Source organism: Budorcas taxicolor, chromosome 23 (genome assembly GCF_023091745.1).
Source record: "Budorcas taxicolor isolate Tak-1 chromosome 23, Takin1.1, whole genome shotgun sequence".
NCBI lineage: Eukaryota > Metazoa > Chordata > Mammalia > Artiodactyla > Bovidae > Budorcas > Budorcas taxicolor.
In genome coordinates this window covers 49,355,368-49,373,952 of record NC_068932.1, presented here as the reverse complement: position 1 = coordinate 49,373,952, position 18,585 = coordinate 49,355,368, and the positions used below count along the sequence as shown (strand labels likewise).

General features: G+C 52.6%; 1 protein-coding gene across 1 annotated transcript in view; it reads left to right on the top strand.

Moving 5' to 3' along the window:
- Positions 1-18,166, top strand: part of TCERG1L (transcription elongation regulator 1 like) — a 199,961-nt gene extending 181,795 nt beyond the window's left edge. Inside the window, exons 10-12 of the mRNA XM_052661172.1 lie at positions 7,967-8,056; positions 13,098-13,216; positions 18,010-18,166. Of these exons, the coding sequence (XP_052517132.1) occupies positions 7,967-8,056; positions 13,098-13,216; positions 18,010-18,166 (366 nt within the window). The remainder of the gene's footprint in view (positions 1-7,966; positions 8,057-13,097; positions 13,217-18,009) is intronic.
- Positions 18,167-18,585: the final 419 nt, after the last annotated feature.

Below are 18,585 nucleotides of genomic sequence, written 5' to 3'. Positions count from 1 at the left end.
GCCACAGGGCTCTCTCTCTGCGCTAAGGAGTTGTTGGTGCAAGGGCAGTCCAGATGAAGGAGAGGCTCTTCCCTTGGTGCCCTCCTGCCATCGCAGCAGCTGTGCCTTCTCCCTTCTGCCAGGTGGGGGGCAGGAGCACCTCCCCTGTGGCTGGCGTCTAGTGCCCCCTTGCCCAGATGCGTAGGTGGTGTTGCCTGAAGCTGTAGTGGCTGCTGGGCCAGGACGCTGGGGGAAGAGCTTGGTCCCCCTCGTGGGCAGGTATACGTCCGTGAGATGGCCCTGGAGGCTAAGCCCCTGAGTCCTGGAGGCTGTCAGGAGCTTCTCCAAGAGACGCATCCTTGCTCCTTAGGAAGTTTATCTGCTTCGTGTTCCTATGGCAACTCTTCAAAGTCTCACCAGACACATGCCACTAATAAAATAAGATTGTGCCATTGAAGGAGTGCATGCTCTTTATAGGAAAGAAGCAAAATTCAAAGAACAGAAATAAAAATCGCCTGAAGTCCTAAGACACAATTGTTGCCATCAACAGATACCTTTCCTTCTAGTCTTTTTTTCCTAAAAGCAGATTTTAAGGCAATAGCAAAATCAAACATTCGTATTATATAGTGCAATACATATCATACACTATAGTTATATAGTATAAGCAGGACTGAGCCGTGGTTAAGCGTGGCTGAGCCAATTTTTTATTTTAATTGTCTATTAACTCGGGCTGTGCTGGGCCGCCACTGCTTCCTGCAGGCTTTCTCTAGCTGCGGTGCGAGGCTCCTTATTGCAGCGGCTCCTCTCGTTGCAGAACACAGCTCTAGAGTGCCGTGGGCCACAGTAGTTGAGGCACGTGGGCTCAGCAGTTGCAGTTTGAGGGCTCTAGAGCTCAGGCTGAGTAGCTGTGGCACCATGGAGCTTCGCTGCTCCTCGGCATGTGGCATCTTCCCTGGCCAGGGATCAAACCCGTGTGCCCTGCATTGGCAGGCAGGTTCTTAACCACTGGACCACCAGGGATGTCCCATTTGTTTTTAAAAGATAGGTAATTTGATAAGGTTCAACCTAATGTATACATTTGTATACTGCTTTCTCCTTTGAAGCAGTTTTAAAATATTATAAACCTTTGGAAACGTTTTTGATGAGGATATAATTGTCAGTTCATTGTCCATTCAAAGCGCCCTCATTTTCATTCATTTAGCCTGCTGCCCAATTTTGCTAGTTTAAACAGTATTCCAATGACCGTACTGATGCATGAATGTTGGTTTATGTGTGTATGGGATTGCTTCCTGTGTGCCGGCAACATCTGACCTGTATTAGCAAATGGTTTTGGAAAAAGTTGTTTTCACACAATGTATTCTCCCAGCAGTGCTTGAAAGTTCCTGAAAATTTGTTTTCTCAGCACGCTCCACCACCACTGAATAGTAAGGAGCATAGATATTTACTACTTATTATTTTTTGAATCTCACGGTTCCTTCCCTTTGATTTGTGTTTTCTCTCGGCTTTTGCGCTGTGGTTCTTCTTTCCTGAATTAACTGCCACAGCTTTTGGTGATTCCACTCTGCAGATATTACTGTGGCCACCTCTCTGTTGGTGATTAGACAGCGGTCTAACAAGATGACCCGAGGGGCGGGGCACGTGGACCACCCACTCTAAGCTTAAGATGGGAGTATAACTAGCCATAGTGTGAAAACTAAGTTAGGTGAGATATTGTGGGATAACAGTGCAAGATTTTATTTACTGATCAAAATACACACACACACACACACATGCACACACACACGCACACACACACACAACACAGGAAGCGGTAGAACACGCTGAGCACTGGGAGATGGGGTAGAAGTCAGCAAGCCCCAGAGTCTGTGGGGGGCACCCAACCCCTCTGTCATTTCGGGATTCACCTGGGGGTCACCTGGCTCACGAGACCTCTCCACATGCTGACCATTCCCTCTAAATTTAAGGTTGGAGCGTCGCCAGGGGCAATACTGCACCAGGGAGGGGTGGGACCAGGAGGAAACCCTCCACTTCCTGCCCCACGACTGGATGAATCGCAGGCGGGTTCCAACAGGTTCTACATGGTGGCTCCCTGGAGGGACCTCCTCTCTCTTGCATCACCCTCAGCCCTTCTCCTTCCCTGCATCGGTGGCCTGTATGCCTGGAATTCCCTCCCAAACATCAAGACGACCCTGCGTTCCGGGCAGGCTGAGCCCGGAGCGCGGCCTGCTCACTGCGTCCTGAGTTCTGCCCGCCTCAAGCTGCCTTGAATTGTCAGGAACTCCAGAGCCAGAAATAGAAGACACAGCTGTGTGTTCCAGGAAATTGGATAAAGAGGGTAATGGTGTGAGTGCTAATTGCAAGGAACACGCCGTCTGTCATCCGCAGAGCCGCAGGCAGCGAGGAGGACGGAACAGAGACCCAGAGGAAGGGAGGGCGGGCGGACGGGGTGTGTGTTCACACCCAACCTTCAGGGTCAGGGCTGGGTTGGGGGGTGGGGGGCAGCCCTGCAGGGAGGGGAGGCGTGGAGTGCGCCGCTGACGGAGGCGGTGGTGTTGGGACCAGGCTGGGGGCTGGAGGTGGAGAGCCAGGAGGGCACCCTTGCCAGGCAGGCAGGCGGTAGCCCCTGACCCGTGATGGGGGTAGACCCTGTCCCACGATGTGGCAGCAGCAGTCTGAGCTTGGGGGCTGCGCCCCGGCCAGGGTCCACACGGTTGCTCCTTCCCTGTGCCTGTTCTGAACGACAAGCTCTGGTGTCGGCCCTTGTAGAAATGGCAGGGAGCGCAGTTCAGACACTAAGGATGAGTCGGGCCGGGAGAGAGTCTGCCGGCAGGAGGCAGGGAGGAAGGAAGGGCCTGGCCACCAGCCCAGCCCAGGGGACCACTGCCCAAGCTCTCCTGGTTCCCAAACGATGGTGATACTCCAGGATGGGGCTCCAGGGGGAGGTCAAATAAAGATGTGTGTGAGCGCTAGCCAGAGCCCTAACCTGGCGGCATGGGCCATGCCCACACGCATTTGCACCAGGACGGAGCACCGACCTTTGCCTGTGGCAGGGTGTCACCCAGCGTCAGCACCCTGAGGTGTTCAGATGCTTCTGGGAATATGTTGCCAACTGTCAGGAGATGACGCGAACCTCACAGGACACAGCCCAGGAGAAGAGACGGAACCACTCCAGACCCAGCCAGGCTGCAGGGAAGTACTGACTTCCACAGGAGAGGGTCTCAAATGGGCTGAAGAATCCCACTATCCAGGACCAAACCACATGTAAAATGCCATAGTATCAAAGGAAGGTCTGTTACGCAGATGAGGGATGAAGACCAAGGTGGAGAATGAAGGCCACGTTGGAGGCAAGAGGGTGCATTCGTCTCAGGGACCTGCTGCATGGGGACATCCCGACAGCGGTCTCAGGACTCCAACCCCGGGACACCCATCCCAAATGACCCCTTCCCTTGAGGCGGGCTGGCCTGCGAATAGGATGGAGGTGTTCCCCTGTGATGGTGTGGTAGTATGTTATGTAACATGAGGCCTCACATATAGAGATTCTCCCACTGGTTTTCAGGAAGCTGCCCTGTTGCAGAAGGGGCCACGACAGGGAATGTGGGGACCCCTGGGAGCAGAGAATGGCTCCCCACTGGCCTCCAGCAAGAAAGAGGAGGCCTTGGCCCTGTCCCACAGAATGAGCCTACCAGGACGTGCCCGCAGAGACGCAGGCCTGGGGAGGGTGGTCCTCCATTAGGACTGAGTCTCACGGTTGAGGCAGCAACAGTCATCAGGGTCCTTTGGGAAGAGTTGGCCTGGTGGACGAGGCCGTGCCCCCCTGCAGGCACTGCCAGGCCCCGTTTCACTTGGCTGTCCAGCCTGCCCGTGGGCTCCAGCTTCGGTCTCGGGCCCCGTGCCCGGGCTGCCCCTCCCCCAGCACGGCGCCCTCCCCCGCACGTCAGAGCACGCGTTGGCACGGCTGTCAGGTTACGTGACACCGTCTGTCTTCTCGTCACAAGTTAGTCTTTGTGGAAAGGACTCTTCCTGCCTCGTATGTTGTCCAGTTGCTCAGGAGTATCTGACTAAGTCGCGTCCGACTCTGTGACCCCATGGACTGCAGCATGCCAGGCCTCCCTGTCCTCACTATCTCCCAGAGTTTGCCCAAGTTTGTGTCCTTTGAGTCGGTGATGCCATCCAACCATCTCATCCACTATTGCCCCCTTCTCCTTTCACCCTCAATCTTTCCCAGCATCAGGGGCTTTTCCAAAGAGTTGACTCTTCACATCAGGTGACCAAGGTATTGGAGCTTCAGCTTCAGCATCAGTCCTTCCTATGAAATTCAAGGTTGATTTCCTTTAGGAATGACTGGTTTGACCTCCTTGCCTTGTATACAGATTGTAATTTCCTTTGGAGCCAAGGATGATATCTTTTTTTTTGTTTGTTTAGTTTGTTATCCATCTAGAGCTCCTGAAATTCTCATCGCAGTGGTGGAGTCAGTTGTGTGACATCAGTTCTTAATAATCACCGGCCTTTCGTGCAGAGCTGGAAGCTTGAAGGGGTTTCCAGGGCTCTCCGTGATGGACTGACCCTATCTGATTGGGCTGAATTGAAGTTGCCCATCCCTTCTCTCCATGTCCACCCTAATGCTCACGTGGTCAAGAATCAGCTCTGGCTGAGCAGAGGGACCATTCTGCCCTGATGTTCTTCCAGAGCACCCCCCCACCCCCTCACCCCGCCATGACATGTCAACACTTCGCCATGTTCTTAATCAATTGAGAAAGATCCCTGGGTGGAGCTTGGTTCACCCTGCCCATAAAAGAGCTCATGAGTTTTAAAAAGAATTTTGATTTTTATTATTGAATATGGAAACTGTCAATTTAGAAAATCCTTATAATGTTCCAAGCAAGTGAAAGTTGCTCAGCCATGTCTGACTCTTTGCGACCCCATGGACTATACAGTCCATGGACTTCTCCAGACCAGAATACTGGAGTAGATAGCCTTTCCCTTCTCCAGGGGATCTTCCCAACCCAGGGATCAAACTCAGATCTCCTGCATCGCAGGATTCTTTACCAGCTGAGCCACAAGAGAAGCCTGTTCCAAGCAAAGCCCATGTCTATTGAAATAGTGTCTCTACCAGCCATACTGTAACTGCTCAGAAGTAGGAGCGAGTGGGCCTTGTTTGTGAAACCTGCCCACCAGCTTCTCCTCTCCACTGCACTGAGTCCGTCCCCCGCCTGGGCCCCTGGGTGCACATCGCATCCGGCTCTTCCCGTTGCTCTCAGGACAAGCCCCTGGTTCCTGAGGAGGCCAGCGAGTGTCCCCACATCCGCTCAGGCCGTCTCTCCCACTTCTTCCCAGCTCCGCACAGCCTCCTACATCCCCCTGAGACCCCCACATTCCCCCAGTTCCCAGAGCTCAGCCTCGGCACCACGAACAGCCCATGCTGCACACCCTCCCAGGCCCCTCCATGGGCCAGGTCCCGGCACCATCCACCCTGGAGACAGCTCCCCCTAGGCCGATAGGGGCCCTTCTCTGTGCCCTTGGCTCCTGGGCACATCTCTTTTTGCCCAGAAGGACACTCATGCCCCCGGGAGATCCTGAATTCACTTTCTGTCTTGCCCCCCGCCAACCTCTCAAGGTCAGTGGCCTTGATTTATTTTCTCTGAACCCATAGCGCCCAGCAAGGGGCCCAAGACATAGCCAATATTTAGTCAATGTTTTTAAGTGAATAAATTATTTTTGGATGACTTAAAAGTTTCGCTGCCTCATCAGCTGAGAATCTGGAAGTCTCAATCTCCCAGCAGCAATGAGTTGCTCACCTGGATCTCAGGTCCCAACACCTTCTCCAATAAGAGGGACCAGGGCTTCTCAGAGAATGCTGATTCTAGGGCCAACGCAGTAGAGACAGGAGCTGATGCTGGAGCATCTTCAAGGGCCCAGAAAACAGAACAGTGGGGATACGCTCCCGGGACGCAGAAGGCAACCACAACAGCCAACCTGGAGCAATCTGGGCACAAACCAGCAGTCAGATTAGATTACAAGTGCAAGTATGAAACAAACATCCATGAGTTTAAACCGACATAAACAGATTGAGCTAGTAAGTAAATGTGGGAGAATGGATATATACCCCATCCAGAAGGAGTCCAAGGAACTTGTACAGATTCTTCCAAATCACGAGATGGGTCAGGCCCCTCAAGTGGCGTCATCGACTCAATGGACACGAGTTTGAGCAAACTCTGGGAGACAGGGAAGGCCAGGGAAACCTGGAGTGCTGCAGTCCACGGGGTCACAAAGGGTCAGACACGACTGAGCAACTGAGCAACAACAGAACAGGCACACAGAGAGAGACTGCACATGGAGCAGGCACACGGAGCAGGCACACAGAGAGAGACTGCACACGGAGCAGGCACACGGAGCAGGCACACGGAGCAGGCACACAGAGCAGGCACACGGAGCAGGCACACGGAGCAGGCACACAGAGAGAGACTGCACACGGAGCAGGCACACGGAGCAGGCACACAGAGCAGGCACACGGAGCAGGCACACGGAGCAGGCACACAGAGAGAGACTGCACACGGAGCAGGCACACGGAGCAGGCACACAGAGCAGGCACACAGGGCAGGCACACAGAGCAGGCACACGGAGAGAGACTGCACACGGAGCAGGCACACGGAGCAGGCACACAGAGCAGGCACACGGAGCAGGCACACAGAGAGAGACTGCACACGGAGCAGGCACACAGAGCAGGCACACAGGGCAGGCACACGGAGAGAGACTGCACACAGAGAGAGACTGCACACGGAGCAGGCACATGGAGCAGGCACATGGAGCAGGCACACAGGGCAGGCACACGGAGAGAGACTGCACACAGAGCAGGCACACGGAGAGAGACTGCACACGGAGCAGGCACACGGAGCAGGCACACAGGGCAGGCACACAGAGCAGGCACACAGAGAGAGACTGCACACAGAGCAGGCACACGGAGACTGCACACAGAGCAGGCACACGGAGCAGGCACACGGAGACTGCCCTCCCAAGAGGACAACACGACTTAGGGCAAAAGAAGAAATGCAGAGAAGAGAGGCCTCGGCCAGACGATCAAGGTCAGCACCGGCTGTGATACGTCACATTGACAGTACGGACCTTGATAGGAAGCGCACGTTACTCTGGGGTCTTCCTCCCCAAACCCACAGACCCAGTGGAACCGTGAGAAAAAGTGGGACAAAACTCAGCAGAGGGGCATCTCACGGAACACCTGACTGGCTCCCCTCAGAGCTGCCAAGGTCATCCAGACCAAGGAGAGTGAGAAGCTGTATCACCCCTAAGAGCCCGAGGAGATGTGAGTGCATGTGGTGTCTGTCCTGGTGGGATCCCAGGACAGAAAAACATTAGGCAAAGACTAAAGAAACTGAGTCAGGCGCAGACCCCTGCTAACAGCCGTGCGGTCCATCCAGCACACCAGCGTTGCGATGTTAGCGATACAGTGAACCGGGGGTAGGCTGGACGGCAATTTCACAGTATTCTCGAGAGTTTTGTGTTGATCCAAACTACTATAAAATAAGGCAGCTTGGTTAAAAAGTTACCTACCTGAAAAAGGTTTAAATGTTGATTAAAAATCAATTAAAATTGTGCCAAATTCTGACTAAGTACAAGACGCTGCCCTCTGTTAAGGCCTGTGCCATCCTGAAAACTGTTACAAGTATAATTTCTCCTCTCAAGATATGACATTTGAGAATGTCTCAGACTCACAGAGACAATCAGGGCTTTGGATCAGGGCACTTGGCCCTGGAAGATATCCAGGGAAGACATAGTGTCATGAGTCTAGAAATTAAATTTTCTTATGCTCGAAAAATTGATTTTCTTAAAAGTTTGACAAGTCAAACACTTTTAAATGCCGCTGCGTCCCCAAGCCCGTGGTTCCTTAGGGCTGTTTCTCACCATCGACCAGTTCATTGTGACGCAGGCTCAGCATTAGATGTTAAAAGCAACCCTATTGAATATCTTTCTTCAGGTGTCAGCGTTTTCCACCTGGGAGAAAGAACTACACAAAATCGTGTTTGATCCACGCTATCTCCTGCTGAACTCGGAGGAGCGGAAACAGGTAAGGTGGTGGGAGGCACGCTGACAGGCTCGAGAGACGAGGCTTTAAACTGATGCTCCGTCCAGAGGTTTCTGTGGATGAGCGGGTGCCTGGTGTCTTTGCTGTGTCTGTGGGGAAGCTGTGAGGTGGAGTGCTAGCCCGTGAGCTGTGGAGGGAAAGTGCCCTGGGTGCAGATGGGGGTTACCCTTGTTCCTGCTCTTGGCGAAACGTTTGGTCAGGACCCCTAGAGACAATGCTCATATTTGAAGGGAAAAACTCAGTGTGGGGGCACGTTAACCATATCCTAGATGACTGGATTAAAGAACTTAAGATCCAGTATAAGAACAGTGACATAGGAGAGGTCCAGGGAACATAGGAGCAGAAGTAACGAGTGGACGTTTCTAGAAAGCAGATCCCCAGAAAGGCAAGAATGGGTTGCAGGTAGCTGGCCTGGAGGTCATTTTAAATGGGTACCTGGTAGAAGTCTACCCTGGCGTGTTGACCAGTCCCATCAGGGAGCCAGAACCGCTTCCAGGATTAGACAGACAGACGCGGTGCGGACCGGTGGGGAGGCCTGAGATCTCACAGCCCTGCTGACGTCTGTGGCTCCGGGACCGCGCACACCCAAGAAGGGCCCTGAGAGAAGTTCCAGAAGGATTCCGGCTCTGCTTCTGCATCTCTGGTTCCATCCCAACCGCGCTTCTCCCCCCGACTTCCGAGTGCAGAGCGGATGCGTGTGCAACGTGGGTGACCGGGAGCCACCCCCGGAAGCAGAAGCCCCTCGAGGGCCCTCTCAGGGGAGGGCCGTCAGAAGCGTCCGTCTGATTTCAGACGGCAGGGTCGGGGAAAGCTGGAGCTGGGAGGACAGAAGGTGCGGCTTTGTTTTCAATTCTGTCATCAGCCTGTGAAGTTCCCTTAGGGTGCAGACCAGGGCCTCAAGAGAAGACACTCGGCCAGGGCCTTACTTGGAGTCTGGACGTTTTATATCCATTTTCCCCTCAGCTGAGGAAACCAGGCGACTTGAATCATTGGTAACATCACCCCCTTTTGTTGCAGTATTAGAAATCAGAAAGCTCACTCTCCAACCATGACCACATGTGGTGAGAAGCTCGTTTAATTTGGTGACAGGGTCACTTTAAGCCACAACTGGTGACACTCAGCACAGCTGCCAGTGGCGTCTCACTGACCTTCGAGGTCAACGCTGTTGCCTTCAGTCCGTGGATGTTTTCAGAGGCCATCAGCCCCTTAAAGGAAGCTGGAGAAGCAAGACTCTCCTCCGCTGATGGTTTCATGTTTAGGCCCCGTCTCTCAGAAGGCAGGGTGCTCAGGGCCTGTTTGCTTGCTGGACAGACTGGGCTCCCGGGCGGAATGGGGACTCTTGCCTACCGTCTTGAGTCAGGAGGGTGGTCATGATATGAGGAGCACCCTCAGGAGCAGCCGGGCTGGACTCCCGCGGCCCCGGTCAGAGAGGCAGGCTCCAACGGAAGGGGCTGGGGTGCCAGGAAGCACCGGGGGCAGACAGACCAGACTAGATGGACGGTCAGCTCACGCCGAGTCCACCCTTTGCGTGGAGCTTGCAGGCATCCTTATGAAATGACCAGGGGACACATCAGGCCCTCCGACGTTTACAGTGCACACAGGAGGTGCTCATCCCGCAGTGTGGTCCCTGAGCCCCATGAGGAGGAGGAGGCCAGCTCCCCGTAGCTGACATCCTTCAGCACCAGACAGCCTCAGAGGGAACCCGGCACCATCAGAGAGACCCACCTCCAGGCAAAGCGGCAATGTTGTCATATCTCAGAGGTGCAGAGCTGAAGCTGAGCTGTGAAGGAGACAGTATTTGCGCCCCATTCAGAAAACACGGTCCTATTTATGAATGGGTCTGGCTGGCAAGCGGCAGTCATGGACTCGGGGGGACCCACTGTCCCTTAGTGTTCGGTGGGAAAAGCGAAGGCTCACAGTGTGTTCGTTACGTCCATCCCTCTACGGGGGGCTGCAGAGGAGTGGTGAATGAGCCTGAACAGGGAGCAGGGGTCTGGGGAGCGTGTGTCAGACCGGTTTCTATGGCAACAAATGGCAATCCACCTTATTTCACCGAAACACACCGTGATAAGATAATGGCCAGTGGTCTGTCTTTTAAAAAGTCATGCCCCACTTTGAATAAGACTGATGTAATTTGTTAAACAGGAGGAAAAAAAAAAAAAACCAGTTACATTAAATTATAGCGGCATAAATAAAGCACCAGAGCAGAGGCAGCACAGAGCGGAATCTGATTAGAGGGATAAATGGTTCCAGACAGACCGAGAAGCAGGTCTTTCTCACAGCTCTGACCACTGCCAGCCAGGCGGTCTATCCAGATTCAAAATTAATAGGGCAAAGCTCTGACTAATGATGGAGCCCCATGCTTTTATTTGGATAATAACCCTGCATTCACCTTTTATATTAGGTGAAATTATAAGAGAACTGGAGAGCTTACGTTACCATTTGCCTTGAAGGTGAAATAAGCCCATTGTGCTCTTACTTAAATACATATATGCACGGTCTCCGTCTAAGTCCTGTTCGTGAATGTTTAATTTCGCTGATGATTCTTCTGGAGTTGAGAAGCATTTTGGATTTGTAGTCCCACAAAGGCTGCCAGGACTGTAGTGGAATCTGAAACCATCAGGCAGAGCCAAGGAGACCCACTCTGTCGGGAGCCATGGGCTCTGTGTCCTCAGGAGGGTCCTTGGGAGGAGCACAGGAGACTCCCTGAACTCTTGGCTCAAATTCCAGGATCTGCAAAGGCCACTGATTGTGTTGGCACAGAATTGCTATTTATTGGCCTAATAGGACCCCATGTGGGCTTTTACTGATCTTTTTAATTTATGTCCACATACACATCTAAACTTGCCATGAAGTGATGGGACCAGATGCCATGATCTTCGTTTCTGAATGCTGAGCTTTAAGCCACCTTTTTCACTCTCCTCTTTCACTTTCATCAAGAGGCTCTTTAGTCCTTCTTCACTTTCTGCCATAAGGGTGGTGTCATCTGCATATCTGAGGTTATTGATATTTCTCCCAGCAATCTTGATTCCAGCTTGTGCTTCATCCAGCCCAGCGTTTCTCATGATGTACTCTGCATAGAAGTTAAATAAGCAGGGTGACAATATATAGCCTTGATGTACTCCTTTTCCTATTTGGAACCAGTCTGTTGTTCCATGTCCAGTTCTAACTATTGCTTCTTGGTTTCTCAAGAGGCAGGTCAGGTGGTCTGGGATTCCCATCTCTTTCAGAATTTTCCACAGTTTGCTGTGATCCACACAGTCAAACACTTTGGCATGGTCAATAAAGCAGAAGTAGATGTTTTTCTGGAACTCTCTTGCTTTTTTGATGATCCAGCGGATGTTGGCAATTTGACCTCTGATTCCTCTGCCTTTTCCAAATCCAACTTGAACATCTGGAATTTCATGGCGAATAGATGGGGAAACAATAAAAATAGTGAGAAACTTTATTTTGGGGGGCTCCAAAATCATTGCATATGGTGACTACAGCCATGAAATTAAAAGACGCTTACTCCTTGAAAGAAAAGCTATGACGAACCTAGATAGCATATTCAGAAGCAGAGACCTTACTTTGCCAACAAAGTCCGTCTAGTCAAAGCTATGGTTTTTTCCCCAGTAGTCTTGTATGGATGTGAGAGTTGGACTAATAAGAAAGCTGAGTGCCGAAGAATTGGTGCTTTTGAACTGTGGTGTTGGAGAAGACTCTTGAGAGTCCCTTGGACTGCAAGGAGATCCAACCAGTCCATTCTAAAGGAAATCAGTCCTGAATATTCATTGGAAGAACTGATGCTGAAGCTGAAACTCCAGTACTTTGGCCACCTGATATGAAGAACTGACTCATTGGAAAAGACCCTGATGCTGGGAAAGATTGAAGGCAGGAGAAGGGGCCAACAGAGGATGAGATGGTTGGATGACATCACCGACTCAATGGACATGAGTTTGAGCAAGCTCCCGGAGCTGGTGATGGACAGGGAGGCCTGGCGTGCTGCAGTCCATGGCGTCGCAAAGAGTCAGACACGACTGAGCAACTGAACTGAACTGAACAACACGTCTGAATGACCTCTAGTATATCCTCCTTTCAATGATCTTGAAGCGCTGGGAATGACGCAGCTCCCCACCTCCTTCGGCCCTCGTCTGCAACTGACAACTTTCTGATATTACGACAGGGAGCGGCCTTAATCCAAGCAAGCGGGGCTCAAAGTAGGCACTGCTGCAAAGGGGGATTCCCTGGTGGTGGTGTGTAATGTCAGCTGCTGGTTCCTGAGGGAAACCTCCCCAAGGTTGTGGGTGGATTTGCCTACCAGATGGTGTCCACGGCCTTTTGGGTGAAGGGGCAGGTTTTCTTCTCATCACGCTGGGGGTGGGAGTGCAGCGCCGAGGGTCAGGGCTTCTCACTGCATGTTTCCATGACACTCAGAAGAGGCCCACGGCATCTGGGGAACCACACCCTCCTCCACAAGGGGCTTCTGGGAGCCTCGAGGTGGGGAAGTGAGAGATGCTGGGTTGACTTTCTTTTCACAAGTTCGAAGTCATTTTGGAGACTCAAATACCAGTTGCGTTGCCCTGGGGATTGCTAGAACAAATTGCATACTCTCGTGTGTCGTGGTGCTGCTGGCTGGGATGTGAGAGTCAGTGAGAAAACTCACACGGTAAGGGAAGCTCCAGGCATTCCGAAGACAAATACCGAGGCCCTAGAATTGGGTTTCTAAACTGCCCTCTGCCCCCACTGCCTCTAGAGAGCACCCCTGCCTCATTCCAGGGATTTCTAAGCAAGCTGACTCAGTGTCTGACCGCAGATCACACCTGCAGACGGGGCGCACGGGTCTCTGGGAGAGCAGGTGTGACTGTGGAGACACTCGGTGTCACGGAGAGACCATGATGGAAGGCTCTGGCTTGTGGCTCCAGCAGCTGTGAAAAAGACAGGCTTAGCTCAGATTCTCGCTGTTTTCCTGTTGTGTGCAAAGCACAAGATTTCATTTCTGATTTGCACTCTGGTAATAGTTCTCTTTTGTGTGTGTCTTAAGATATTTGAACAGTTTGTCAAGACAAGAATAAAAGAAGAATACAAGGAAAAGAAAAGCAAATTGCTGCTAGCCAAAGAAGAATTCAAAAAGCTTCTAGAGGAATCTAAACTGTCACCCAGGTATGGAGAGAGAGCTAACATCAGGGAATTTCTGGGGCTGGAAGTTTACCACATTCTGTAAGAGGATTTTTTAAAGTCAGTGTGGGTTACGTCCGGTGACCTATGCTCCGTTGAGCATGTAATTTTGGAGAAGGAAGCCCTTCTCCCTGCGCTGTTCATGAATGGACCTCCCAGCCCGGCCTCCCTGTCCCCCCAGCAATGGGGGTGCTATCTGCTAACCAAAGGTACCCTGGCCTTTCTGTCCACCCTACATGGTGGTTTTCAACCTGTCAGCAGCCCTGACTCCAAGGCTCATCAACAGGTCAGCCCTCATTAGATTGGTCTAAGTCCGGATCAAATGATATGAGAGTGAAATTCCAAAGCAACACACAACAGCAAAGTCAACCCCACCAGCACCCTGGGTTCCACACACCTGGGGAGCTGTCCAGAGTGTAATATGAAGATGCTCCTACACGGGCGAAAGGCAGGCATGAACTTGTCATCAAATTCACCTAAGATAGTCAGGCATTATGCCCGAGAAATAAAACAAGCCGATATGAAAATGGTGTCAGAAATAAAAGAATGCATAAACTTAACTCTCCTCAAAATTAACTTTAATTGACTGACATTTAAAAATTAATGTGCATGTACTACTTTTAACTATAAAACTATAAACTTATGAGTGAAAAATGTTTAATTTTGATGTATTTTTGTTTTCAATTCAGACATTATTTTTTAATGAACATTTGTGCATTTTTATGTTTAATAATAATGCTGACAGTGTGTATTTTTAATAACAGTGCTTAAGGAGAAGGCAATGGCAACCCACTCCAGTGTTCTTGCCTGGATAATCCCAGGGATGGGGGAGCCTGGTGGGCTGCCGTCTATGGGGTCGCACAGAGTCGGACACGACTGAAGCGACTCAGCAGCAGCAGCGGCAGCAGGTCATATTTAATTGGGCCTTAACTGACATTTGCTTTCTGTGTAGATGTGGGCATCTACATTTTGACCAGTAATTGGCTAACTCACTTGGTCAATAATTGAATAATGTGATTTTGTATTGGTTATATAGCCCTCCCTTGGTGCCTCAGATGGTGAAGAATCTGCCTGCATTGCAGGAGACCCGGTTCAACTTCCTGGGTTGGGAAGATCCCCTGGAGAAGGAAAGGGCTACCTACTCCAGTATTCTTGCCTGGCAAATTCCATGGACAGAGGAACCTGGTGGGTTACAGTCAATGGGGTCACAAAGAGTCAGACATGACTGAGTGACTAACATTTTCACTTCACTATGGGTCCTCAGAAAACTTCTCCAACTGTTTAGAGGATAGGTACTTCCTGAATGGGAAGAAAATTTGCATGAATAAGCCCCATCACCAAATGCTAACCTCAAAGAGTAAATGTGGGTCTGCTGCTGCTGCTGCTGAGTCGCTTCAGTCGTGTCCGACTCTGTGCGACCCCATAGACAGCAGGCCACCAGGCTCCCCCATCCCTGGGATTCTCCTGGCAATAACACTGGAGTGGGTTGCCATTTCTTCCTCCAATGCATGAAAGTGAAAAGGGAAAGTGAAGTCGCTCAGTTGTGTCCGACTCTTCGTGACCCTGTGGACTGCAGCCCACCAGGCGTGATTTGTAAATTTCGGTTTTCTACGGGAACGCTGGGTTCAGGCCATGGATTTGCCCTATCACCCTAGTCAGTGACCCTGGCTCGGGGCTTGGTTCTGGAGCTTCCACGTCAGTGCAGAGCAGCCTTGCCCATCCTTGGTCCTGGCCCTGGGTCAGGCCCTGGACCTTCACAGCTCATGTGTCTCCATCTGAGGGGATGAGTCGCCCTGCTTCACCGGCCTCTAGCAGGATGGCATGTGGGGCAGACAAGGCAAGACGCGCGGCACGCGGCAGGTCCTGAAGACTCTCATCCTTACCACTGCGCTGGCCTCCGGGCCAGTTAGCTCATGACCTGTCCATCCACTGCTAAGATGCTAACCATAAGCCAACGTGTCTCCCCATCCCGTGAACATATCATGAGTGCAAAGAAGAAACATTCAGGCTGTATTTGACAATTAAGAAGATTACACACACACAGAGAAGGAAAATCAGTGCTATAAATGAATATACTCTTCATTGAAATTAGATCTAATTGCCTGCCACTTTTTAGAAGTGTACACTGGGCATATAATACTTTTGTAATTACAAAGCTGGCTTGCGTTTCAAAGGCAGCCAATTCCAGGACGTTTTGAACCCTTTCCAGATCCTCTTCACCTTCTCTTCCTGCCGTTTGCAGGTGTCCTAGTGACAGCGGGCAGGTCTTGCTGCTGCCCTCTGGCCCGGCGCAGGCATCCCGAGGACCCTTGGTGACACCTCCCATCACCCTGGCTCCCATCCTGACCACAGGGATAGTCCAGGGCCTGCTCCCAGCCCTGCTCAGCTCTCAGGGTCTTGGGACAGGGAGAGGAGCCTCGGGGGGACCTCCCTGTGGGCTGTGGGACCAACACTCTGGCCTGATCAGCCACCTCCTTCAACTGTGGGCAGCCAAGTCCCTGGGGAAAGGAAGCTGCAGAGCTAGTTACTCAGAGAACTTCCCCAGGCTCACTGGACGGTCCACCAGGGTCAGCAGTAAGGCAGGCTGCCCCCTCGAGACGGCTAACAGCTCACAGAGTTTTGATACATTTTTCTTTTCGGGGATGCTTCTTTTCAGAGGTGCCCGGAATAAGATCTCTCTAGAAGGGTCTCTGCCCAGCCCCCTGTTGAAAATGCTCAGGCTCCCTCTAGACACCCCCAAGATGACAAGCACCCCGTGACTCAGTGCCTCACTTTTCTCATGCAGACGGGTGATGGAAGTGCAAATAAGTGTGTGTTAGTCCAGTACAAGGCCATTGTGAAATCATGGAAGGAATGGAGGGCGAGAGGGAGGGGAGTGAAAGAAAGAAGGGAGAATGTTGGCAACCAGAGAGAAGTGCTTTCTGTCCAGGCCTGGGAGCAAGCGGGGTTCTGGAACATGCCCTGAGAACAGGGGTGCTTGAGGAAGGTGTGAGACAGCTTGTTTAGTGACAACACGGTCACAGTTGTTGCAGCTTAGTCATGTCTGACTCCTTGCCACCCCGTGCAATGTAGCCCGTCTCTGCCCACGGGATTTTCCAGGCAAGAGTACTGGCACAGGCTGCCATTTCCTTCTCTAGGGGGTCTTCCTGACCCGCGCCTCCAGTGTCTCCTGCGTCGCAGCAGATTCTTTACCTGCTGAATCACTGAGGAAGCCAACAAGGGTCTACTAATTATTGGTCTTGTCTCCTAACAGCCGTGTCAATATAATCTTGTTATTCATGTCTTAAAGGTAAGGAATCTGCCTGCAATGCGGGAGACCTGGGTTCGATTCCTAGGTTGGGAAGATCGCTTGGTGGAGGGCTGGGCAACCCATTCCAGTATTCTTGCCTAGAGCATCCCCATGGACAGAGGAGCCTGGTGGGCTACAGAGGCCAAGGGGTCGCAAAGAGTCGGACACGACTGATAGGCTAAGCACAGCACATTAAGTTATAATAATTCAATACAGCAATGAAATCTCTGCAACAAAAAATGAAATTGTCCGCAAAGAGGAACCGGAGGACGAGGTCCCCCCGGGCACAGGGTGCGTGGGTTTCTCACGCACTCTGGGCCCCTCCTGCAGCTCCGGCTACAGCTCTTGCAGGAGCCCCAGGCAGGAGGCAGATGGGCAATGTCCAGGCACCCAGCTACCCAGGGCCCCTGCCCCGGAGCTGTCACAGCCCTTGGCTTCCAGCTCGCAGCCGGGAGGAGAGGCAGCTCTAGGGGCCAGGGCCTGGCCGAGGTTCCACTTGTCCCTGCGAGGCTGCATCCACTCCCGCCCTGTGAGCTGCCCCGGCCCCTCGGGCCTGGCCTGGCTGGGATCTCTGAGCTCCTTACAGGTGCCTGCCTGGCCTGGCGATCACGGGTTCAGTCAGTCACTATTCGGGTGCTAAGCACATGCCACTGGGCTTAGACTGTCAAGAGGCTCCATAGAAACAAAACAGGTAACGTGCTTCCACGGGGCCAGGGAGAGGCGAGCTGAGTTGCACGACTGAGGCTCTTCAGGGTGACATCCGTGGTGAGGGTCGTGAGAGGGTGCCTCTCTGTGCATGGGAAGATGCTAGATTCTGGGTTCCCGGAAGCCGTTCCTTTGATCTGCACCTCGGCTGTCTGGGGCCAGCGTCCTGTGTTTGCACATCCCGAGCTTCTGGGGACCTGCCGTGGGGAGTGGCTGCCAGCTGGCAGGGGTTCCTTCCTTCCTGAGCTCATTGTCCATGGGGGCTGCAATCGCTGGTGCCTGTGATATCTTTGTTTGCTGATGTGGCAGGAAATGTTCCGCTTCTCACTTCTAGTGAGTAGGGCTAAAGGATGAGTGCGGAAAGGAGGGAAGGGTGTGCCAGGCGGGGGGAACAGCATATGCAAAGCCCAAGGCAAGCAGGAGCGCGGTGAGAGCAGAGGGAGCAAGAAGGCCTGTGTGGCCGGAGCAGGGACGGTGGGCGCTGGGCCTTGGAGCGACGAGGCCCTGGAGGGAGGCGAGGCCAGGCTCGTGTCCAGAGGGCAGCCGGGTGCAGCGACGGGCAGCTGTGCGAGTTAACGTGGCTCAGGCTTCGGCCGGGCCTGTGGGAAGTGACGCCCAGTACGGGGAGCAGGCAGGTGGTGTCGGAAGCCCAGTGGCCATTCCCTCTGCCCATCCACCTGCCGAGGGTCCTGCTCCTGGGACCCTGGGCTCAGGAAGGAGGTGCTCAGAGCCCCAGGAGCCTCTCTCCTCCAGGAAGGCCCTCAGGATGCCTTTTGTCTTCCAGGACCACATTTAAGGAGTTTGCTGAGAAGTACGGCCGGGATCAGAGGTTTCGACTCGTCCAAAAGCGGAAGGACCAGGAGCATTTTTTCAACCAGTTCATCCTTATTCTTAAGAAGCGGGACAAGGAAAACAGACTCAGGCTCCGGAAAATGAGATGAGAGTGTGAGGACGTAATCAGGATCAGGCTGAGCATCCGAGCGTCAGGGCGGAGGTAGAGGAGGCGTGGGGGCAGCCCCGCCCGGTCGGGTCGGGAGCCCGCGGGGCCGTGGGCTTCGTTCTCCCAGGATTACTGTTTCATATTGAAGCTCCCTTCGGTACAGCCTTCCGAGCTTGATGCGTTTCTTATTGCCGTGATATGTCGCTCCCTTCAGCGTCTTACTTATACAGATCACTTGTAATATACACAGATTCTAAGTCTGCCGCAGGTTTGCGCCTCAGCGGAAAGAGGCACCAACTCTAACCCCCTCAAGGCGTTTTCATCAGTCGAACCAATTACCCGAAACTTTTCTGGAAACCTTTGTGAGTTCCTTCCATCCCTCAGGAGTTCCATGGTGTTGGGATGTCCCGACTCGGGTCC